General features: G+C 38.1%; 1 protein-coding gene across 1 annotated transcript; it reads left to right on the top strand.

The window, feature by feature from the left end:
• LOC103423147 (helicase protein MOM1-like) lies at window positions 1-25,173 on the top strand. The gene is made up of 20 exons (XM_029099823.2): window positions 1-225; window positions 2,172-2,708; window positions 2,845-3,439; window positions 9,106-9,190; window positions 11,093-11,244; window positions 11,963-12,156; window positions 12,292-12,422; window positions 12,706-12,984; window positions 13,575-13,724; window positions 14,339-14,587; window positions 14,723-14,863; window positions 14,970-15,320; window positions 15,990-16,163; window positions 17,491-18,397; window positions 18,535-18,764; window positions 18,913-19,017; window positions 20,291-22,186; window positions 22,539-23,090; window positions 23,173-23,398; window positions 24,157-25,173. Exons 2-20 carry the CDS (start codon window positions 2,180-2,182, stop codon window positions 24,825-24,827), a joined length of 7,617 nt encoding a protein of 2,538 aa, XP_028955656.2. The 5' UTR covers window positions 1-225; window positions 2,172-2,179; the 3' UTR covers window positions 24,828-25,173.
• Window positions 25,174-25,201: the final 28 nt, after the last annotated feature.

The raw sequence follows: 25,201 nt of genomic DNA, 5'->3' as shown, positions 1-25,201 counted from the left end.
GTCCCCCACAAGGAAGCAGGCACTATCACACTGTAGCAAGAGAATCTCAAAAAACGCAACAAAAATTTCACCGGCTCAGCATTTCTCCTGCCCTTTGCGTCCCTAATTTTCCTCGGAAAATTTCTTGCAGCCCCATGATTTCCGTGCGAGGACCGAAGTAAAAGCCCGAGCATTCTCTAATCATCCTGAAAAAAAAAAAATTAAAGGACTAAGACTTGCATGCAGGTTAGTCCAAGTTTCTCGATATTGTTCTAATTTTTGTGGAACTTTTGCTAAATTTATTCATTATTTTTTCAGTGAAATCGGACCTGAAATTGTTATTGTTAGTGTTTGGGGTTTTGGTTTGGATTATATCATTTGGAATGGAAAATCAAGGCGTTAAGGGTGGGGAATTTCTGGGTTGGTGTAATTTTTGGCAGGCGATTAGGGTTTATAGGGTCATGAGCTACGGCATTGTACGATTAGGATCAGAATCAGCTTCTTTTACTTTCTATTATTTATGATTTCAAAAAGCGATAGCAAGTGGAGGATTGATGTGTTTGGTTCACACATAAGATTGGTGTGATTTGGGTGTGAATATAGGTACAGTTTGGTACGCAGACGGGACAGAATAGTCTGGGACGGGACGGAACAGGATGGAACGGATGATGTAAATATTGAAAAAGATAAGGAAAAATTTTGTCATAAAATGTTATAAATTTGTGTTCTACGGATGTGGAACGGGTCGTTCCAGGGGGAAGGGGTGGAACGAAAAATCAATCAAATTTCATCCCATGGGACAACCCGTTCCACAGTTTTTAGGCGCACCAAACGTGGGACGGAATGACTCGTCCCGTTTCGTCCCGTCCTATGACGAGCCGTTCCGTCTCGTCCTGTCCTACGTTTGGTGCGCCTAAAACAGGTGGAACTCGCTGTTCCATGGGACGAGTTTTGGGTGAATTTTCGTTCCGCCTCACCCCTGGAATGACCCGTTCCACATCCGTGGAACACAAAATTATAACCTCTCAGTCTCCTTCTTCTTCCTCTTGTTTCCATCCGAAGGCATCTTTGCTCTCTTTCCGTTCTATCCCGTCCCATTCCGTTCTGTCTGCATACCATACGGTCACATGTCACATGAATGGGTGTTTTTGCATAAGTAGCTGTGATCAGCCTTTGGGAAGTGCTTTCTATTTCGGTTCAAGGCACATTGTCAGCTTTATGTATTGCCTAGCTTAAGGGACTGCCATAGTGCAGGAGTGCGTGCTTTTGCTTAAGTAGTTGTGATCAGCCTTTCTGAAGTGCTTTCAATTTCAGTTCAAGACGCATTGATAGCTTTATGTATTGTGTAGCTTAAGGGACTGGCAACAAGCTGCTACCTTCTCCTCTGGTGTCTGAACTGATTGAAATTGCAGCAGAGATACCGTCATTGCATGTTAGCCTGTTAGGTAATTGCGATAGTAAAATGAATGGTTCGTATAGAAACTGGTAGGAGGCTGGGTTGATGAAATCACAGGTTAGGTAGGGTTTATGAGAGGAGGAGATGGAAGAAGAGATTAAGTGCTCACAATTTTGCAGTTATGGTACAGATTTTATCAGCATTTTAGAAGTCTCCAACATTCGTGTTTATTCAAGTATTCATGGTTGAAGGAATATTTTGTTGGGACAGGCATCAATTCTAAATTTAAAATTGTAATAAATGTAGACCTTTCGGGTAGTCTAAATTATCCAATGAGGTTCAAAGTATCTATTGTTTTTTTTTTTAATTACTATCTGTCATTAAGAGGTCGCACTTGGTGCGATGGCAAGTGCCTTCGCCCATGAGCGGTAGGTCTCGGGTTCGAGACTTGGGAGCAGCCTCTCGATAAATGGGGGTAAGGCTAGCCGACATTCACCTCTCCCAGACCCTGCGTAAAGCGGGAGCCTTGTGCACTGGGTACGACCTTTACTATCTGTTATTAGTCTCTCACATTATTTTTTGTTTTGTTTTGTTTTTTTTTTTTGTTTTTAAATTGTGTTTCTCATACATAAAGATGAATTTTCAGTGGTGTCTTCATGTTCAGTGAGTATTACACTCTAACCTAAATTACTGCTTGATGGTGTAGATGTTAGTTATTCCTGTTTGATGTCAGGTTATTGTGATTTGCAGATGTCCTCACTCTAAAATATCTTGACATTCTTCTATTGATGTACAGTTAAAATTATGGCACATGATACACGATCTAGTCTGAAAATGAAGGATGATGAGGATAGTAATTCAAAAGGGAGGCAAATCAATAGTAAAGGATCAAGCACTTCAGGTTCTGGAGCATTGGATACAACTGGATTAAGGAGGTCTGCTAGAGAAACATTGTTGAAGAAAAACATAACATTGAGCCCTTCTAGTACTAGGAAGTCTGAAAGACTCGAGAAAAAAAGTTCTGAAACTCCTCCATCCAAGAGGAAATCTGAGAGATTTGAGAAGAAGTTGACTCCAAGTCCATTGAGGATTTCTAATAGAGTCAAGAATCACTCATCAGATTCTTCTAGGTCTAAAAAATCTGAGAAAAGCTCAGGTTCATCATTTATGAAACGGAAAGGGGAACAAAAAGAGAAGAGTGTGAAAGAATTGACAGAAGCAACTAGAGAAGTTAGCAAAAGTGTAGGATCTGGCCGTGTGAAAAACAAGATAAGAAATGCTCGAGCTTATAAGGCACTATTCATGAAACAAAGAAAGAAGTTTAAAGCACAAGGTAGTTGTTTTGGCTTTTCTCTCAATAGTCATTAGTTTATTGTTCATGTTTCCTTTTTCGTTCTTGTTTGTGTATTAAACAGTGGTATTGATTATTCAATACGTTTTTGGCTCATTCTTATCTTCTTGAATATTAGGTCACAACGAGGAGCAGAGCAGGCAGAATAAAGTTTCTGAGGGAGGCGGCAACGATTGTGGAGGCACAGTTCATGGGCTCTGTAAAGGCATTGAAGCAGTGGAATCTGATTCCACTGTAAATAAATTTACAAAAGAAACAGTGGAAGATAATCATCAGGGAGGGGACTTGTCCCGCTCAAGCCCAAGGCCTAGCTCCATGAAGGAAGCTTCTGAGTTTGGAAATGGTGATGGCTTAGAAATTTGTGGTCAACAGCCACTGCCATCATCCTATAATGCCATGACGAAAGAGATCAGTGATGCACCTGCAAGGGTACATGTGGATTACCCTGGTGAGGAACAATTGAAGATGCTAGAGTTGACAGGTTCTACAGTCAATGGAAGTGTAGACAATCTCCACATGAGCTTGGAAACTGGTCATTGTGTTACACCTTCAAAGAGAAAAAGGAACATGGAGGATGAGGGTACCTATTCTTCTTCAGTTAATGCAAGTAAAGATGTCTGCACCTTGATTGCTGATGCCATCTCCCCATTGCCATCTGGGTCCACAACGGATGCTTCTGTTGGGACTTGCGGTGTATGTTTGAAACGACGAAGGTATTCCTTTGCACAAAATAATCGTATTGTCTCCTTATCTGTTGGTGGTGGTTCCCAAAAGAAATTATATCTATTGGCCATCAAATTAATTTAGTTTGTGTTAGTCCACTGATTTACTTGGAGGTACTTAGTTTGAATACACCCTTTCACATTTATTATACTTCCCATCATTCCACTTTAGAATCCGTATTGTTGGTGGTGGTTTCCAAAAGAACTTATATTGAATTAATTTAATTTGTGTTAGTCCACTGATTTATTTGGAGGTCCAGAGTTTGAATACACCCTATCACATTTATTATACTTACCATCTTTCCACTTTAGAATCCCTATTGCTGGAATTTACAACCTAGCTGCTTGAAGTTTACATATGGTTGCACATATCCTCCCCTAGAAAGGAGTCAACCAACAGATAAAGTGTAATCATACTACAACAACTTACAGTGTTATAATGTTGTTTGGTTACTGTTGAATTTATAACTTACATAATAAAGTGGAGTTTGAGTAAAACTCCCAATATTTTGACAAAAAGAGCTAACACTTGTGCTCATCAGACTTCACCATTCCTCTCTATCAAAAGGCCTCACATCCTTAATTTCCCACTGTTTGGATTTTGTTCGTCATTTGTTGGAGTCCTTTTTTGTTTAGGATTGTATCAGGAAAGCTAAAAGTGCACAGATTCTTGTCGTACAAGGATTAGGAAAGAATAATTTTCTTGTACAATTAAATTAGGAATCCTAAAAGCAGAAACGGAATAGGAATATGTGTACTTTCCTATCCCAAATAGGTTAGGAGATTTAATCCGAAATAGGAGTGTAAACCGCAGCCTATGCTTATAAATAGGGTGCAGCAAGGAGCAAAGAGCAGAGAGACAGCCGAGAGAAGTTAGAGGGATTAGTTCTAGGGTTTAAAAAAGCACTGTATGCTCTATTATTAATTTAAAGAACCGTGATTTCTCTGGGCAGAGGAATCACAGTTGGATGTAGGCAAAAGTTCAGCCGAACCAATATAAATCTTGTGTGTTTCTAGTTACTCTCTATTTGCTAAGTTTAGTATACTGGGGTAAACATCAAAGAACAAGTTCCATCGGGGAGTCGAAAATCTTATAGACATTGCAGGAATATGTCTATTTTTGGCTACACTGTTTTTTGCTTTCAATATTTGCTACACTGTTTTTTGCTTTCAATATTTGCTACACATTTTATAGAGAGAATTTCTCTTGCTACACTGTTTTTTGCTTTCTATATTTGCTACAAAACTGGTTAAGTTTATGGTTTGTTTCCTCCCTTTGTGAGATTTTGGGTAATCCTGAATCCTCTCGAATTTATTCTATTCATGGTTTGATCAGAGAATCGGGTCTTCTTTTTGCAATCTTTGTTTCTGGGTTTGCTTAATTCATGGATTAGAAGAAAAGGAGACCAAAAGCTCTGACAACTGATGAAAACTGTGTTATTTTGACTTTAGTTTAGTATAGAAGTGGACTCCTTGTCCCCTGTTTGTAAAAAGTTTCTCTTTTTTCAAAATATAAAAGCATGGAAAGCGAGCTCCTCCTATAATCCTATTATTTGTATGTCTCTACATACCTTCCTATAGTTTGTGTGCTTCTGAAATTGGATGGAAGATAAGTTGGATATCAATAATTGGTAAAGAGGAGTAAACCCACAAATGTGGCAATACTAATAGTTGCCGTGATGATAATAATGGCTTTATGGAATTAGTTGATCCTCTTCTGAGAAAGCTAAGAAAAAAGGTACCCAGGAAGAGACTCGGTGAGAGTCAGGACAAGAATATAGGCAGAGATCTAGAGTATATTGGACACTAGTGTGTATGTCAGCATAAGTGTTGCTTGTAAACCTTTGTCCAAAATCTTTAAAGGAACTAAAGTCCTTTTCAATCCAAAACTCAGACTTACACTATAGACTCTTAAGTATTATCATGTTAGACTCGCCAAATTACAGATGGAAACCAACCACAAACAAATTCAGTTTTCTATATAAATTAATTGCAGAAAAGAATTGGCTTGTGAGTACATATCAACTATAAAGCTAATGCAAGGAGTGACAAATCACATTCCCCTTTTGGAATTTCTTTGAACCATTGGTTAAACTTCAGTTGAATGTGACTTCCATTTGAACCATTGGTTATACTTGAGTTGAATGCGACTTCCTTTGGAATGTCTTTTACCTGGTGATACATTTGTTGCGGGCTAGGTGATTCTTGTACTATATGCAGGAGCTATGCAGACATGAAAGAAATTCTTCCACTTATTTTTCCCCCCTTCTTTGTGCCTGAAAGGGGAAGTGAGGTGTTTGGACATGAGAATGAGTGCAATTTCTTAGTTTTATTTGGGTTTATTCTCAGATCAATTATGTAATCAGTATCTTTCTGATGGTCAGCTTACAAAAAGCTTGTGTCCTTTGATTTATTGCTGTCCCCTATATTACTGCTGATTGAAGTTTCGAGGTTATACTTTTCTGCTAAATGTAACTTCATTTTCCTTTATCCCCACTTGATGGTGCTTCGCAAAGTATTGCTGTTGGCAACTAGTATAAGGGGCTACTGAAATGGAATCCCAACTTTTAAACATGGGCTGATCACAAAATCATTTTTACTTGGTGTGTCATATTTTTATTGTTAGGAATTGGCTCGTCAATGTTAGCGTCCAATTTTGTTTTAGATTGTATTAGGAAAACTAAAGGTGCACATATTCTTGTCCTACTAGGATTAGGAAAGCATTAAGTTTTCTGGTACAATTAGATTAGGTGGGTGACTGCCCGGGTTCGGTTGGCATCCATATCACAGAACCTTTCTTCTAGCCAAGAATCCCATTATTCGAATCCGGTCAATTCATTGGCAAATGATAAATCTATCGGTTAACACTCAGAACCTGAAAAGAGGAAGAGTCAGTAAGACAAGAGCTAAGCAAGCAAGAAGGAGAGGCTAGAAAATTAGGAATTCTAAAAGCAGAAACGGAACAGGAATGTAATTGTACCCTTTACTTATAAATAGAATAGGAAACTTAATCCCAAAGCAGGCATGTAAACTGCACCCTATACTTATAAATAGGGTGTGGCAAGGGCAGAAAAAAAGAGAAAAAACAGAGAGCCAAGAGAAGTGAGAGGGATTAGTTCTAGGGTTTACAAAAGCACTATACGCTCTATTTTTAATTCAAAGAAGCCGTGATTTCTCTACCCAAAAAAATCACAACGGGATATATCTTTTGTGTTTTTAGTTATTCTCTATTTGCTAAGTTTAGTCCATTGGCAGAAACATCAAAGAACAAGTTCCATAGGGGAGTCGAAAATCTTACAATAGGTATCAAGAGCTTGGTTCAAGGTCTTATGCGATGTCAAAAGGAAAGGAGTTCGTGAACCTAGGAAGCTAAGGCCTGCGTTAAAACCTTTTAATGGCAAGGATGACTTCACGGACTAGCAAAGGATGATGAAGAACGTATTGATACAACATGAGTTGGATGATGCACTCCTTGGTGAGAAGCCTACAACCATGATAGAAGTGACATGGACCAAGACTCTCAAGAAGGCCAAGAGTTCCATTGAGATTAGTGTCTTAAAAAACTTGCCTCGGGGAGCGCCTAGCGGCCTTGGAGGCTGGGTTTCTCCTTTGGCTTGTGGGGGTCGGTGTCAGGGCGCGCCAGGCGGTTGAGGTGTGCCCAGGCATTCAACTTGGGCCTTGTTTCCCTTTAAAATCCATGTTTGTTTCTAAAATGCAGGGGACTGTTCTAGTTTCAACGAAGAAGAAAGAGAGAGTTTATCTCTTCAGATCCTATGTGACAAAGTCTAACTCTTTTCTATTTTCTTTTTTTTGTTTTTTAATGGTTGCCCATTCAGATTTCGCCACCTAGCATTTTGATTAGCAAAGTTTTATTTCTCTTCAAATTCACTATAACTGCTCCACTTAGCCTTTATTTTCCTTTAAATTGCCTTTAATAATTGGTCCACTGAGCCTTTATTTCAGTTTAGATTCCCTATAATTGCTCCACTCATCCTTCATTTCATTTTAAATTCCCTATAATTGCGCCACTCAACCTTTATTTCTTTTTGAATTGCCTATAATTGCGACATTCAACCTTTATTTTCCTTGAAAATTCCCTATAATTGTGGCCACCTAGCCTTATTTCTCTTGAAGTTCTCTATAATTGCTTACAATAAAATAAATAATTACAACATTTTAAGACTATATGACATAGTTTCCAAGTACAACTAGACTTAGTAATGAAGAAGATGATATTATCTTTGATTTAGTTATAATTATATTTGTTTTCCCAAGTTATAGATTAAAATTTTAGGCACCGTGAGGCTTCGCCTCACGCCTAGGCTGGGCTATCCATAAAAAGGTCGTACCCAGTGCACAAGGCTCCCGCTTTACGCAGGGTCTGGGAGAGGTGAATGTCGGCTAGCCTTACCCCCATTTATGGAGAGGCTGCTCCCAAGTCTCGAACCCGAGACCTACCGCTTATGGGCGAAGGCACTTGCCATGATCTCACAAAATCAGTCAGGTCCCACATCACAGAAATGATGACTGTTAAGCAAGCATGGGACAAATTGGAGAAGGTTTATATGGGAAAAACCATTTCCAATAAATTGTTTCTCAAGGATGAACTATATGGGCTTCAACTGAAAGAAGGATGATATTGAATTGAAGCAACAAGAATTCCATTCATCAGATCAGAGGAAGATGAAGCTTTGGTGGAGCCAATTGAGCAAGGATTCGAATCTGATGATTATGGGAAGAAGAGCATCAACATCATTCACCAGGTAGGAATCAGGCACTCCAAGCACTCCAATCCGCCAGACATCCCAATGGGTTCAAACTCCAACCCACAAATCACCTGTATTCCAGAGATGCATAGCACTGGACAAACCCATTCGAAACAAGAAGAAACCTGACAAGTTTGGGTTTGACCAAGACGAAGTTAATTATTCTCTTCACATCAGCCAACGAGATCCAATTACTTATCAAGAACTATAGTAAGTGATAAGCGAGATAGTTGGATAAGTGCTATGACAGAAGAAATGTAGTCGCTTTACAAAAGCTCTGTTTGGGAGTTGGTTCCTGATCCCAAGACAGAAAGCTAGTTGGATGCAAGTACATGAACAAGATGCCGTAAGATTCAAAGCAAGGCTTGTGGCAAAGGGGTACTCATTGAAGTAAGGTATCATAAAATTCGGGTTTGAGTGGAGTCCAAGGAGATTTGGGTTGAAAAGTTTCACACGGATGAAAATGCCGCATATTTCCTTACCAAGATAGTGCTGGCCAAGGAATTCAAGCATTGCTTGAACTCAATCAATCTAGTTGATTGAGTAAGGCGTAGCACCTCCGCACTTGAGGTAGGCAGAAGTTCAAAGTGCTGGCCAAGAAATTCAAAGAAGCCGTGATTTCTCTACCCAGAGAAATCACAATTGGACGTAGGCAAAAGTTCTGCCAAACCAATGTATATCTTGTGTGTTTTTAGTTATTCTCCATTTGCTAAGTTGAGTTTATTGTCAAATACATCAAACAAGAAGTTCCATAGGGGAGTCGAAAATCTTACATCTATGAGGATATATACTTGGCTATTGTATTAGATTTTGTAAATTTTGGGCAGTCGTGATACTCTTATAACATTCTGATTTTAGAAGTGTTGACTGTATCTCATGTGATATTTTCAGGGTGGAAAATGATCCAACGAAGCTGGAGTGTTGCTCTTGCAGCACAAAATTAAAGCAGGAGTTATGTAGTACATATGGAACTGAGGTTGGCTCAACCTTCTCGCTCTTTACTGCTTTCAAAATCCATTGTTTCAGTTCCATTTTATTTGGTCCATTTTATTTGAGTTTGTTTCTCTCAGATGGAATATATTGCTCTAAATGGCCTGCCATATTTTTTGTTGCTTTGTGGTGCTTATATTATGGTGCTGTGGCTCACTTTAATTTCTCTCTCTTCTTTCTGGTGTTGTGTCTCATTTCATTTCATGGGGAGGTGTTTCCATGATTGGTGTCATTTTGTGGATATGGTTTGTAGAGGATCTCTAATCTCTAGCTGCATACAGAGCTGATGTGATTATAATAGTTAATTAAATGTGGCTACCATGTCAAAAGGAACATCAGATATTAGATATAGCAAATAAGTTTTTTGGTTATACGAACATTGTAATTTAGTAGAGGACAATAATTTATGAAGCCTGTTGGGTTTTTCCAACCCATGATAAGTTGTCCTAAGTCTATAAGGAATTATAGTCTTAGAGGATAAATTGTTTTCCCGTTTGGAGTTGTTTCCCCAATTGGAGAAGGATTCATAACTAGATTCCAATTAGGATTAGTAATCCTTATTGAAGAAGACCTTTATCATGACTATATAATGGGTCGTTGTACTAGTTTTGAATTGGAGCAAAATAATATTTTGTATACCACTCAGGGGATTAGAGTGAGAGAATATTGTAAGGGCAAAGTGTGCGAGAGAAAAGTAAATATATAACAGAGTGTATTTCTTGTTCTTGTTCTTTCAGGTTTATCATCAAGTTCTTAATTCTAGAGACTTGGCAAGATTATTGGTTGTACTCATTATTGATATAGTGAAAGATTGTTGTTGCTGTCCCGTGGACGTAGGCACATATAGCCAAACCATGTTAATTCTTGGTGTTATTTGTCTTGGTTACTTTGTTTTTTTATTTCTCGAGTTTGTTCTGTTTTTCCCATTCTTAAACGCGATATTCACAACAAAGCCGCCTTGGAATTTGTTTTTCAGTGTTACAGAAATTAGTAATCGAGTTAATGAAGGTTTTGACCTGTTGTGATTTGGCTCGTGAAAATACCAAGGCCAAACAGGTGTAGGTTTCCAATTGGGGTTGGGAAAGAAGAAAAGGAATGTCCACAAGTTATTTCCCATAAAAATTGGGAAAGAGGTTTTTCTTTGTAATCCCTTAGGATTAGGAAATAAGTTAGTTATCCCTATTCTAAAAGGATTTAGGAATCCTATACTTGTAAGGAATGTAACCATTGGTTCTATGTACTATAAATAGGCTAGTTGGGGGCTGTTCTAAAGCGATGTTGTGAAGTTTAGCAATTAGCATAAGGGTTTTTATTAAGTTCTTGAAACTGAGTCTCCATAGTGCAGGTGATTTCTCAAGAGAGATCACACAAGGAGTAGGCATAAGTTTGCTGAACCACGCTGAATTCTGTGTTTGTGTGTGGCGTGTTTACTTTATTGTTCATATATTTGCATAGCATCATCTTATTAGTTTGCATAACACTGGAGATTATTGATAAACAAGATAAAAATAGCAATTTTCGACGTTCCTATTCATTACTTGTTTGTATGTCATTATTTTTATTTTTCCCACAGATATTTTCATATGGTTGAAATGGAACATTTTATGGGATCATGTCCATTATTTTGTGGAGATTGTACTTATAAATTTTTGTTCACTGTTACTATTTATGTTATTTTGCTTGGATCATTAGTAATCTTTCGAGGAAGCAAATAATAGTGTCTTTTAGTAGGTTACTTGATTTTGATACCCTACAATACTTTTGCTTGTCAAATTTCTAGGTAGTGCACATTACCTAGCTTAAAACCTTATGGTTTTAGGTTTATTATATGTTTGTTATATCAGTTTGTTGATCTTGATGTGTTTTTTTCTTTTCATTTTTCTGAAAGGTGCATCCTGATAGAGGAGAACTCACAGCTGATAGTACCACAGAAATTCCTGAAAAGCTTAATGGTATGCAGCAAAAGGAGTTTTCTGTAGATCTTCAAACAAATGGCGACCAAAATACATGCCTCATCTGTTCTCTTGGTGGGAAGCTCTTGTGGGTAACCCTTTCTTGTGACATTTGATAGTTGCAAGTGTTTTTATTATTAAATGATATGGAAAATTTATTTTTTGCTTTCATTCAGGAGAAACAAAATTTATTAAATCTGAAAACAGATTACAAAGTATTGAATCTGGGAAGAAGGCATCCACCTTCATCCAGATACAAATAGAGCTAAGAAGGTAGCAACCACAGAATATACACATAAACGGCGCGTTTATTGAAGTTAGTAAGCCAAATAACCCCACGAAAGTTACTGTGCCAATTGGTCTATGACTCTATAACATGCAGCAGAAGGCCTTTCCGTTGGAGCTTTTCGACACACCTTACCTTCGTTTTTCCCACTTCTTCCACCATTTTACTAGTACAACATAAAAAATCTGCCTCTCCTTCACTGAAGCCCGCCTTAAGCGCATGAGATTGTATCAGTCAGCACCCTTTATAATCCTGAGGCCAACATTTTTACAATAATTTTTTATTAAGCTGGAAACTGGACTAACCGGCCTAAAGTCTTTTATGTTTGCTGGACACCTGACTTTCTGGCATAAAGTCCCTCACGTTTGCTGAAGCTGCGCTTTTTAGAAGTAATTTCGCATGAGTGGTTGTACTTGCACATGAATGAACATTTTCACAATATGGAACTTTTTTCTATAAACTTCAATGTTATTTGCTTCTATGATGTGTTTTGGTTCTTAGAATTTGTTTTCAATTTCAGGTGCTGTAATGGAAAAGGATGCTGGACAAGCTTACATCTTTCTTGTCTAGATCCTCCTATGGATGATGTTCCTCTTGGACTTTGGTACTGTCCCATGTGTGTTAGAAAAAAGTTGGAATCTGGTATATATTCGGTGTCAGAGGGAATAGAGTCAATCTGGGATGCTAGAGAAGTAGAGGTATCGAATGTTGATGGTATGCAGAAATTATGAGACTTCAGCTTCATCTTTGTTTTGGATTATTTTCTTATTTTCTGTTGTGATCATTTTATGTATGATGACTTCTTATAACAAATATCTGGTCCTTTTTTTTTTCCTGGTTGACCTGTAGGATTGCAAAAGAGGAAGGAATTTTTTCTTAAATACAAGGGTCTTGCTCATATTCACAACCAATGGGTACCAGAAAGTAGAGTTCTTCTTGAAGCTCCTACTCTTGTGGCAATATTCAACCGAAATAACCAGGTCTGTTTTTTCAACTCTTGTTTTGGTAGACATGTTCTGTTATACTTGTTATGTCTATCAATGGAAAATTTGAAACACCCTAAAAAGGGAATCTGACATTCATTCATGGGATTGAGATGCCTTTGCATGGGTTCAAATTTCTTTCTCTTCACTCTTTAGCTTTGTTCTATCATTTTTTTATACCCTTAAGTCAAAATCTACCTTTGCACACCAGCTGTAGTTGGGGAGTTGTAAGATAAATAATTCTTTCAATATTAAGCAGTTGTTAATAAATGTTCTTCAGGTCACAAGGTGGAGAAAAGAGTGGACAGTTCCACATCGGTTGCTACAAAGGAGATTGTTAATGTCTTCCAAGCAGCGTGAAAACTATCTTGGGGAACATATTGGTGATAACTTATTTTGTCAGTATGAATGGCTTGTGAAATGGCACGGTCTTCATTATGACGATGCTACTTGGGAGTTAGAGAATGCTGCATTCTTTGATTCACCTGAGGGTCAGGGCCTTATAAGAGATTATGAAAGCCGCCGGCAGACGGTCAAGAAGTCCTCTAAAATGGATAAGGTGCCAAAGGCATGAATTATATGATGAAATATATGAAACATCTAGTTCTAGATTTAAATGCATATCTGTTTGGATTAATATGTTGAAGATGTCAGTTTCCTCCACGTTTTACTTGTTGACCAAAGAGATCTAAACAGATCTTATTTGTTTTGAATTAATTTTTAAGTGGAAAGTGACAAGGAACATACTGGTTGTCTAGTCTTAAGCACAGTTGAAACCTATACTGGAATCTCCAAAATTTGACGTGTAAGATATTTCGTTTCCTTCTATGATTGGTGGAGGGCTTCTATATCATTTTTCTACGAGTACAAAGGCTTCTCTGTCATTGATCATAATGGATAACAATCTGTCCTCTCTGTGTGCTCTTTAAGGGATACTATATTTTTTTAATGTTCTAGGGGTGGGCTGTCTGGATATCGTGTGTTTTCTGCTTGTTCACTGTCATTTAAGATTTTGAGTATATATAGATTATTTGTCTTTTATAAAATTGATTAATCCCTGAAGGGAACTTTTTGAGTCTACAGTTTATTCGTATGAGTATGCTTATGACTATATGATTCTTCTGTTGCTAATGCTAACATTACCTGCAGATACTTGAGAGAAAAAAGTGTTCAACTGTTAATTTATCAGAACTGCTAGCTGGAGATTCATCCAGACTTGATAATACATGTCTAGAGAACATTAACAAGCTACGCGAGCTCTGGCACAAGGGTGAGAATGCTATTGTTGTTGATGATAAGGTGAGCTTGGTTTACTTTTCATCTGTTAGACAGCTTGTCAGATAACATTCTGGTTAACTCATTAACATTGTCTTCTTGTGGGGTTTATGATTCGATGTTCAGATATATATTCACATACAGTTGATCGGTTCTACTTGTTTGTGTTCTTGAGAAACAAATTTTATTATTAAGCAAAATAGAGTGCCACAGTGGTGAAAAGATGTACGCTTCATCAATTCGCACATTCACTCTCTCCTTTACACACTTGTATCAGCTACTGTGAACAATTGTTCAAGTAATTACATTAGGAGGTACTCTAACCTTCCAAATTATAGGAAAGGGTTGGGTAAAGAAAGAGGAGGATTTTCACACAATTTTCTGAAATACGATTATGGTAAACAGGTTTACATTTTAATTTTTCTCCTCTGAAATATGTTATTGTATTTTTGACTGAAAAGGGTTTTATTAGGGACTTTAGAATGATTTACTATCTTCTTTATGATCTTATATTAGCAACAAGCTGGTGCTTAATGGGGAACTAAAAAGAAAAAATTCAAGTTTTTAGACTAAATCTAGTAATGTTTCATGTGAAGTTGTGCTTGTGAACTGGTTGTAAAAAAATTCTGTTTTTGCAGGAACGAATTGTGAAGGTGATTGCATGTATTAAATCTTTGCAGTCTGATGCCTATCAACCTTTTCTGATCATCTCAACTCCTTCTACACTTCGTTATTGGGATGATGAGTTCTCCCGTTTGGCACCATCTATGAATGTTGTGGTTTACAGTGGAAATAAAGATTTACGGAGAAGTATTAGGTCAATAGAGTTTGATGAGGCTGGTGCCATTTTTCAAGTACTTGTTACCTCACCAGATGCTATTATTGAGGTATCTTTTTCCCTGATTGTAGGATCCATTAGCATTAGAAATGTAGTTGAATGTAAAAGTGCTTACTTCTCTTTGAAATGAATAGTCGCTTAGACAATAGTGACTTGGTTGTTAAACCGTCTTCTTATTCTGCAGGATAAAAATGTATTCGAACACATAGGATGGGAAACTATCATAATTGATGCGTGCCAGCACCCTACAATCTCTACACAGTTGGTGCAGATTAAGATGCTACGTACCCGTAAGTGGCTTCTCCTGGTCAGTGGAGTACTTAAGGTTTGTATTTTATTGTGCTTTATGTTAGTATTTTTCTTTTTATATTTTGAGTGGTGGTGGAGATTGCTTTCTACTTGGCTGGCTTATGAAAGGCTAAATATTGCAGGAGAGCAGTCCTGAGTACCTCTGTTTGTTGTGTCTCCTTGATTCTGACAGCAATTCACAAACTGGTGATCACTTCCTAAGCAGTTGCACTGACATTATTGTTAAATTAAAGGACAGGCTTTCAAGGTATATTTCTCATGGATGCAAACATGACTCTCCCAGGTTTAGAGAGTATTGGGTTCCTGTACAGATATCAACCGTCCAGCTAGAGCAGTACTGTGAAAATTTACTGTCAAACTCCACATTAATTCTCTCATTGGCAAAGAAAGATCGTGTTGGAGCAGATATAACTTTAGCGGACAAAAATTTATCAAAAAAAGCACTCCATGATGTAACTCTAGCTGCTCGGAAGGTTGGCTGGTTTCGCTTTTCTCTAGTATGGTGGTTAATGATTGCATGACATCTATGTGTCTTTTCGTCATCTACTGTAACTTTTGACTTCCATGGTGTCATAGGTTGTCATACTTTTTATTTGGTTTGATAACACCATTCTGTCATCTCATTTTGATTTTTCTCTCTTTAGTATGTTGGTGTGGATATTGTGTATATATACATACATACATATATAGTTGATTCTGTTTGGGTAATTTAAAAGATGTAGTTTTTGCACCTTTAAAAAGTTACTACTAGTAATATAGTTATCTCGTGGAAATTTAGTAATTTTAGTTTCATTTAATTTAGTGATTTATAATTCAAGTTGTTTGTATATCACATACACGTATTGGAATTAGAAGAGATCTGTAATGACTTGTTTTCATTTATTAGTTTCAACTTTCTCTTCTATTAATTTAATTGGATTTTGTTTTCTCATTTTATTATGTTGTTTTCTATTTTAATTTATGCTTGGCTTAAAACAAAGGAAGATATTATTTGCATATTTGTTTTAAGTTTGAGTTTCCTTGTGTTTTGTGCAATGGGTATTGAAAACAAGTGACATTCCTATGGTTTGCATATTTTATTCTCCCTCCTCCACCACCGTACTTGTTTCTAATTAAGTCACTTGTATGGCATTTGTTGACAGTGCTGTGATCACCCCTACATTGTGCATCCACCATTACAAGCCTTGCTTACTAAAGACCTCCAAGCAGCTGAGTATTTGGATGTAGGAATCAAAGCAAGTGGCAAGCTTCAGCTTCTTGACATGATGCTTAAGGAGATAAAGAATCGAAGTTTAAGAGTACTTATCCTGTTCCAGGTACGCGATTAGTGGTAGTATAATTCTTATTAGAACTGCTGTTCTCAGTATTATTTGTTATAACTTATATTTAATATAGAAGTTTTGATCTTGACTTCTTTGGGAGGCTGTTCCCATCCTTTTAAACATGTGGATTTAGATAATTTGTTGATTGAGGATTAGCTTCCTATTTTTTAGTTTTTGAGTATATGATGCATTTTGGTTGGATCATTTGTTGTTGCACTTTCCAGTGGCTTTTTCTTTGTTGGCTCTGTTAATTGAGGAGGCAGGTTTATGTTGATCCATTTCGATGTCATGTAATGCATTATTATGTGAAAAGCATAAGTTTGTTGGTCGAAAAGAGAGGGGTAGTGCTTGGGGGGTGTGTGTTATGATGGCAATTTTTTTGGGTGGTATGGGGAGAACGGAATAAGAAGACTTTTGAGAATATTGTGGGTGTGGAGGTGGAATTCTTATGGCAAAGGGTGCGCTTTTGGGATTCTTTGTGGGCATCTGTAGCTTTGGAAGTTTGAGAGATCTCTTTTTCTGTTATTTGTTCAAGTTGGAAAGCCTCTGTTTTGTAATTGTGTTTTATGCTTTCTCAAAAAACAAAAAAATAGTGTGTTTTATTGCTTTTTCTTATAAAAATCAGATGATATATATAAACAGACAGACTATCACACTAAATTATATATATATATATATATATATATATATATATATATATATACACATACATACATACATATACAAATAAGAAACAATATTTCTTCCCTTGAAACCACTGCAGCCTGCAGCACTCCAATCAGAAAAGATCGCCTAAAACAAAGCATCCTCAATGTTGACTTACTTATGCCCAAACAGAGGCTCATCGCTAACCCTCCTCTACAGTTCTTACTTCTCTGTGATATTCAATAATTATTTTTACTTCTCTTACCAAACGACCCAAAAAAAAAAACAGCTAACAAGCCACATTTCCCTCCTCACAGAGCTTGAGTTACAAGCCCAAAGCCACCATACGAAGGTAAGTAGTTGATCTCTAGTAGCAACTGGCTTCACGCCATTTTAGGTGTAATCACATATGTGGCTTCCGCCTTTGGATTTGATCACTTGTGTTCTCTCTGCCATGTGCCATAAGATGCAATTTTTTCTTCCAAATAAAGTACTAAAGATGAATGAGGATGTGAACCTGACCAGCTCTATAGTATTCAGGCAGTTCATAAAGTATGAATTTACTGAGCTTCTCTGATTTATCCAACGCCATAAAAAATCAATGATAGACAACAGATATATGGACAAGAAATCATTCTATTGTTCTCATCTTCCTTTTTGTTTTTGTCTTTACCAGTCAATTGGTGGTTCAGGAAAAGCGTTTTCTCTTGGAGATGTTTTGGATGATTTCCTGCGCCTAAGATATGGTGAAAATTCCTATGAACGCGTCGAATGCGGTGTCCTTCGGTCTAAGAAAGATGCTGCTATGAACATTTTCAACAATAAGGAGTCTGGTAGATTTGTGTTCTTACTGGAGGCTCGTGCTTGTCTCCCCAACATCAAACTGTCATCAGTTGATACTGTGATCATATTTGGTAGTGACTGGATTCCACATAATGATATAAAAGCCCTGCAAAAGATATCACTTGATTCCCGGTTTGAACACATAAAAGTATTTCGCTTATATTCAACTTGTACGGTGGAGGAGAAAGTTCTAGTGTGTGCAAAACAGGGGAAGATTCTTGATAACAACATACAGAATATGAGCAGTAGTATGCTTCTGTGGGGGGCACCTTATCAACTAGATAAACTAGACGAGTTCCATGGCTGCAACAGCCCAGCCTCTACTAGAAATATCTTGTCTGAAGAATCACTTCTGAAAGATGTCATCCAGGAGCTCTTCTCCATACTTCCTCAGGATGGCGAGAACAGTGGCTCATGTAATTATTCTACGATTTTAAGAGTTCAACAAACTGGAGGAGCTTACAGTACGGAGGTTCCGTTGCTAAGCGAGATGAAAAATGAATATACTGGTGAAGGGCAGCCTCTTAGTTTTTGGACAAAACTGTTGGAAGGAAAGCATCCTCAGTGGAAATATTGTTCTGGTTTGTCTCAGAGGAATCGGAAACGGGTACAACCTTTTGATGAGTTACCGAAGAAACAAGAAATTGTAAAAAAACGCGGGAAGGTTGTAAATGGTAATGATAATGCACCCCATCTGAAGCCTGGATCAGAGGTGAAATCAGTTCCTGGATCCAAGGAAGGTAAATGACTGATACTGTGAATTGTTTCATTTTTTTCATGGCATTTCTCCGAGAATTGTGTCTTGATGCAATGTCATGGTCCTGTAGATCTGTTGGATTCCCATTTCTAGTTTCTTAAAATATCTCTACTTTTGCAGGAACTTCTGTGGCTGCAGCAGATAATTTGCCTCATTCTTCTCACCAGTCAACTGCTTGTGCAAATAAAGTAACTGATGAAATTCGTGATTCCACTTCAGATAATGTGAATACTCCGGAAATTAACACGCTTGAGTCTGAAGAGAGAAGAAAATTGTGTGATGCCCAGAAGAGTCTCCATCAACTTCTGAAGCCAGATATATTAAAACTATGTGGAATCTTACAAGTCTCTGTATGGATTTGATTTTTATGTGAACAACCTTTTGCTTTCAGTTTTAGTTCATATGTGCTGCTGTTATTAACTGGTATTTCCATTATTATACCTCAGTAAAACATGGTTCTCTCGTTTAATGATATCTTGGTTACTCACTGTAATGCAGGATGCTGTCAAGGTTATGGTCGAACTTTTTCTCGAATATGTAATGGGTAATCACCGTGTTAATAGGGAACCAGCGACAATATTGCAGGCATTTCAGATATCTCTGGTTAGAATTGTCTTGCTCTTTCATGCACTTATATAGCCTAACCTTTTTATTATTTTTTGTTGGCATGTTGAATTGCAAAGTTCTTTAATATTACTTTCCTTCAACAATCATTTATCTTCCTGGTCGGGAAATGATTTTAAAGTATAGACTTGGTATTCATGCTTTTCCTTTTACCCTGATATGTTCATATTGTTGTCACTGAATATGTTATAGCGACTCATTGATTTAGGTTTACAACACCTCTTACAAATGATAGCAAGAAGGTACCTCATGTCTTGCATGTTGACAGAATCAATTTTGTTTTCATTTGCCTAGGCATATGACAACTTATATAAATTCTCGGTTCAGTTTTACAAATGAATGGTGCATTGTATAACGATGATGCACTTTACCTAGCTTGACCTGATCAAGTTGTACCCTAAACATATTTGAGTGATGGTGATTCTTCTGCCTCTGCACTTGATTTGCTTACTTCCATGAAATGTCGCTTTTATTATGGGTTGAAAAGTTATATTTCTTGTAAAAAGTAAAATAACCAAGGATGGATAAACTTCTATGAAGATAATGCAGTTTGAATAGCACTAAATTGTCAAAACTGATTCATGTTTTCGTCTGACTAGGTGATATTCAGAATTTTTTGACTCAAGAAAAATGCTTTCATTACTAACAGCTTAATTTTTAAAAGAAATAATTGTATTTAAAATCCATATATGTGGTGCAAGTGGCCCTTTACCACAGTGGTGGAAAGGAGTTGAGCCCTTGCATGACGGCGTGGGTTCTAACCCTGTTGGTGGCTAATCTAACATCTAATCTAACAAAATCTATCGTTTGACAAAAAAAAAATCCGTATATGTGGTAATTCTTTTTTTTTTTTTATTATTTTTCAACTAAGTTTAATACTCCACAACAATTCTTAAGCTATTTTGGGGAAGTTTGGATATATCAAAAGAGAATGGGGTGGTTGGAGAATAGTGAAGTGTTGAGTTTAGTTACAACTAAACAAATCCACATGGTATTATCTTGTGATTTTCCAATTAAATTCCATACTCCACAATTCTTAAGCATTTCCTTCACTATGTCCATAGCTGTAACTATGACTAAAATTTAAACAGACCACATATTAAGTACTACCTCTGTCTATTTCTCTGTGTGAGGTTGGGGGACATCCTTAGTATTATGTGTGCATATATACATCAGTGCTTAATTGCATGCGCATGTTCCTTAGTGTTACTTTTAACATTTTTTAACCGACTTTCTGATATCTATATTCCAGTGTTGGATGGCAGCTTCATTTCTGAAGCAGAAAGTTGACCACAAAGAATCTCTTTCACTTGCAAAGCAGCATCTTAACTTCAATTGCAAAAAGGAGGAGGCAGAGTATGTTTATTCGATGTTGCGGTGTCTGAAAAGAACATTTTTGCACAGTATAGGCGCTTTTAAGGCTGCAGAATCTCCAAAGCTTTCTAATTTATCAAGTAAAGATGTTTTGAAGAATTCGGATGCGAAGGCTTCACAGTCATTAACTTCTAACTTGCAGCACATCAAATCAGACGTTAAAGACTCGCCACCGAGTCAAGAATATTTTGCACAAGAAGATGTCTCAAAAAGTATTAAAGAAATTCAGAAAAAGCTCCAGAAGAAGATGAAAAAACTTATTGAGAAGCAAAGCAAAGACAAAAATGAAGTTTTGCGAACTTATGAGGAAGAAAAGGGGCGTCTAGAAAGAGAGCTTAAAGCAGAGACAATTGTTATTCGATCTTGCTTTCAGAATAATATCTCAATGAGAACGGATAAGCTTAAGATGTTGGAAAAGAAAATAGAAGAAAATGACAACCAGATGGACCTACGTCTTGAGCATCTTGAGGTATCACAGCTGGAAGCAAGGAGTAAACTGAGGGAGATGGGGAAACGATGGGTAGAGGAAGTGCAATCCTGGGCTCGTGCTGAATTGTTAGATAGATCACCCTCAGGTACACTTGACCCTTGGTTGGAATGCTCAAGAACTAGTGAATGTCAAAGTAGTGAAGATCACGAAGATCTTGCCACTTTAAGAGTCCATGACTTTGATAGTATTGTGCATAGCGTGGCGGGGGGAGTTAAAGCACCATCTCCTACTGCAGAAAGTGTTCCTGCTGAAGCTGTAGCACATAATGTCCCCATTAGAACTGAGGAGACCCCAGCTAGGCCACGTGGTGCATTAGATATTACTTCTGAGGCGGCTTCATGTACTGGTTTCATGGGTAAAAACAAAGCTGAAAGTTCTAGTGATGTTCAAGAGAGTTTTGTATCTTTGAATCCTTGTGCCAAAACGCAAATTACTGATGGAGGTACTGCATGTAGTGGGGTGCTGGATGTATCTGTGAATCCTTGTTCAAGTCATAGCTCACAAAACGTCGTTTCTGTGAGGGCACCTTCACCAGAAGAACAAAACCATGTAGCGAAGCGAACCATGCCAGATAAAGAGATCGAATCAGGAGTGCTTGAGACTGTCAGTTCGAATTATGGACAAGGGAATCTTGTCTCGGTGGATCCACTTGCTGGAGGACAGATGCTTGGAAAAGTGACAGAACATGAGACTGTCAATTCCAGTCATGATTTGCATGACGTTTCGGTGAGCCCACCTTCATCTGAAGGACAAATCCATGAATTGACAGTAACAGTACCAGATAAAGAGGTTCATTTGGGCGTGCTTGAGAATGTCAGTTCCAAAGATAGCTTGGAAAGTCGTGTCTCTTTGAATGCACCTTCATCTGAAGAAGAAATCCCTGAAAAATCAACAGAACATGAGCCTGTCATTTCAAGTCATGGTCTCCACCATGTTCCGCCTATGTCGCCTGCCTCTGAAGAACAAATCCATGAAGTGACAGTAGCCATGCCAGATAAAGAGGTTGATTTGTCAGTGCTGCAGACTGTCAGTTTAGATGATGAGCAAGGGAATCTTGTATCTGTGGATCCACCACCACCTGATAAACAAATCTGTGAAAAAGCTACTGAAAAAGAATCCTGTGAGGTGGATCTTATGGTATCTGATAGTGCACCAGGGGCTTACCAGCAGAATGGAGTTGATATTGTGACCGATGTAAACTCTGATCAGGAAATGCCCCTGGTAAGTTCACCTAGAGTGCAGCCTGTGGCCTTGGTTACTGGTTGTTCAGCGACACTAGATCAGGTATTTGCTTGTTGGAATTTGTCAATCTATATGGTAGTCACCTTGTTTTTATCTTTGTTTATGTTCCATGAAAATGACTTTGTGCTTTGTCTGATGAGCAGGCTGCACTACTTTGTTTTACACTATCTTGAGAATTATGACAAGCTTAGATTTGTAATTTTCTGATGAAGTTTTTATGTTCACATTTCACAACATCTTATAAGTGGTCCACTATTATATGATTTTGTTTTGACTTGGTTCTTTCATGTGAGGAGGTGGTATTCATTTTCCATAGTAAATTTTGTTCTACAATAAAATCAGAAAGAGAAAGTGATTTAGCCATTCACCTACTGACAAATGCTTACCTGGCCAGGCATATCAAAACATAGGTACTCGGATAGAAACATCTGATGCAGAGCAAGAAGATGCAGTATCCAGTGAACAGCAGAATACTTCCCAAATGGTTGAAAATACCACACCCAAATCTGCTCCAACCGTAGCATCCAATCTGCCGCCTAATCATGAATTGCCAGACATTGAAGCTGTAGTTCAACAGCCATCCTTTTATGCACCTGATAATAGTGCTCCTGAGTTATCTTCAGCTGGTGGAGTCGAAATTCGGCCTAGTGAAGACCGTACCTCTAACCAAATTTCCCATGCTCCGGTAGATCTTGTTGAGAATATTTCCGATCTTTCAAATCAAACTGTTTTGCGGCCTGTCACATCCTCTACTAGTGAATTTGGACTGCCATTTTCAGACACTAGGGCTACACCTGTTACTTCTGCATTTAATAGTCGTCCTATAAATGCTGCACCCCAAGGGGGATCTCGAGCGCCTCTGCCTTCGTACACTGACCCGCTTCAATATGAATTGGAAAGATTGAATAAACAGACAGATCATATTCTTAAGTCTCATGAAGATGCGGTGAGTTTTGAAGTTAATATATTGTTGTTTATTTATTTTTCAAAGCAAAAATTTCTGCTGAGGTCATTTTTGTCTTGAACAGAAGCTACGACTGAAGGGTGATTGTGACAAGGAAATAGAGGAGGCTGTAGCTGAAATTCGACGAAAATATGAAGTTAAATCTCAGGAGATTGAGGCTGAATTTCTCCTTAAAAAGGAGGAGTTGGATTCAATACACCACAAAGTTTTGATGAACAAGATTTTGGCTGAGGCTTTCCGGTCAAAATGCATGGATCTTCGGGCATCAGGTGCATCTGGACTGCAGCAAGGTATGAAAACTTCTGAATTGCAACTTTTGAGATATCAGTTTTATTATTCACATGCCAATTATGTAGTTTGGATGGTATTTTCATTTTCTGTGGAAGGTCATGGATCTTCATTGGGCTTTATTTTTTTGCAATTTTCAATTACATAATATATCAGTTTCATCTAACTACAACGGCTACAAGTGAACCTAATGGAAAGTTAGCCACCCCCTTTAGACTTTTAGAGATTGTGAAATTTATTCTTTGAGAAGTAACCTTGAGGTTTGGACCTTCCGAGATTAAGGAGGATAGTAAGATTTTTAGATTTTAACCTTAAAGCTTCAGATTCCATAGGTTGTTGGTGGGAGTGCAAAACTGTAGTAGATGAGGATTTTTGACCCAGGGATAGCTTGGTTCTGAACGTAAGCTAGGTCCATCATTAATACTTAGACCAGGGGAGGGTACAAAAAGAAGAAAAATGGCATGTTAAATGAACAATCGATGAGGAGTAAGGTTAAAGGATTTATAAAAAAGGATCCACTCAGATGAGAGAACAGAGAGTTTCAATATTTGATTGATTGACTGTCAAAGTGTACGTTATGGGTTTCAAAACCTTCTTTAGCATTAACTGTGCCTACTATGACAAACTGAATCTGCCTATTTGGTCTAAATGTACTCTAAATATAATTATTTTGGCGGAAGGGGCTGAGTCCCCGTATTCTTGCAGATTATGTGCTTTTTTGTCATTGCTCTTATGCTCCTTGTTCCAATTTATCTGCCAGATGGGAATTCCAGTTTCACGAATTCCAGTTTCGTTCAGCAGCTGGTTCAGCTATCTGTACATGATACACAAAGAAATTCTCCAGCTGCTAGTTCATCTTTGGCCAGCACTCCTGCAGCTAACCTGCACACTTCAACTGCCCCCCTACCCATCCCACCTCCACCTGCACCTGCAACAATTCCTCTTTCGACTTCTCCTATTCCAAGTATCCCAGCAAGACCACCGCATATCAGTTCCATCTCCTCCACAAGAACCGCCCAAGGTGGAGGTGAGATTCGTGCCCCGGCCCCTCATCTTCAACCGTTTAGACCTTCAACTTCCATGTCTAATCAGCAGTCACATAGCAACTCCCCCGCAACGCCTCCCTCACTTCCTCATATTCCACGTCCTCCAGCTCCAGCAGTGCAATCTGTTCCTAATACTAGTGCCCGTCAGCCTGAAAGTCCAGGGGATCTGTCAGCTCTTCGTAGATTATCTGCTTTGGGGTTGCTTATGAATATGAACTCTCGGTCTGGTGCAAGTCCACCAGGTTGTTCGCCCTCACGCCCAAATTTGGTCTCAAACCGTCCCACATCGAACCTTCCCACTCCTCCCATTACAGGAAGTGCTCGTACGAACCCAGTAAATACAGGTGGAACCGCTGACATAGTTTGTTTATCAGACGATGACTAACCGGTTATAAGATACCAGTTCCTAATTTCTCAGAAAATCATTTTACCACGTCTCTTTCTTCTCTGGGTAATGCGCCGGGGTTGTGACTTTTGACATGCCCTAGGGAGAGGCAGGTGTGTTGTAAAGCTGGCCTTGCTGCTGGGAGTTCGTAGCTGTACATTTTGAGATGCCTTGTGTTCAAATGATGGTAATGTAAATTCAAATTATGTAGTTAGTTCGTACTCTTATGTTTCAGCCGAGCGTAAATCGGTGTCAAGGGCCAGATTAGTTTGTACAACGCTGTCGACGGAAGTAGAACATTTTCTATATCTCACCTCAACTTCATTAGTATGCCTTATTTCGTAAATCCCTTCTTGCTTTCACTTTTTGGGAAT

The sequence above is a fragment of the Malus domestica genome, chromosome 03 (assembly GCF_042453785.1).
Source record: "Malus domestica chromosome 03, GDT2T_hap1".
Taxonomy (NCBI): domain Eukaryota; kingdom Viridiplantae; phylum Streptophyta; class Magnoliopsida; order Rosales; family Rosaceae; genus Malus; species Malus domestica.
This window is presented reverse-complemented; position numbering and strand designations above follow the sequence as displayed.

Bases quoted from the DNA above. Each gene is read 5' to 3' on its own strand.
- LOC103423147 (XM_029099823.2), top strand. From the start codon at position 2,180: ATGGCACATGATACACGATCTAGTCTGAAAATGAAGGATGATGAGGAT. The intron at 12,423-12,705 runs GTCTGTTTTTTC...AATGTTCTTCAG, and splicing joins TATTCAACCGAAATAACCAG to GTCACAAGGTGGAGAAAAGA. The intron at 13,725-14,338 runs GTGAGCTTGGTT...CTGTTTTTGCAG, and splicing joins CTATTGTTGTTGATGATAAG to GAACGAATTGTGAAGGTGAT.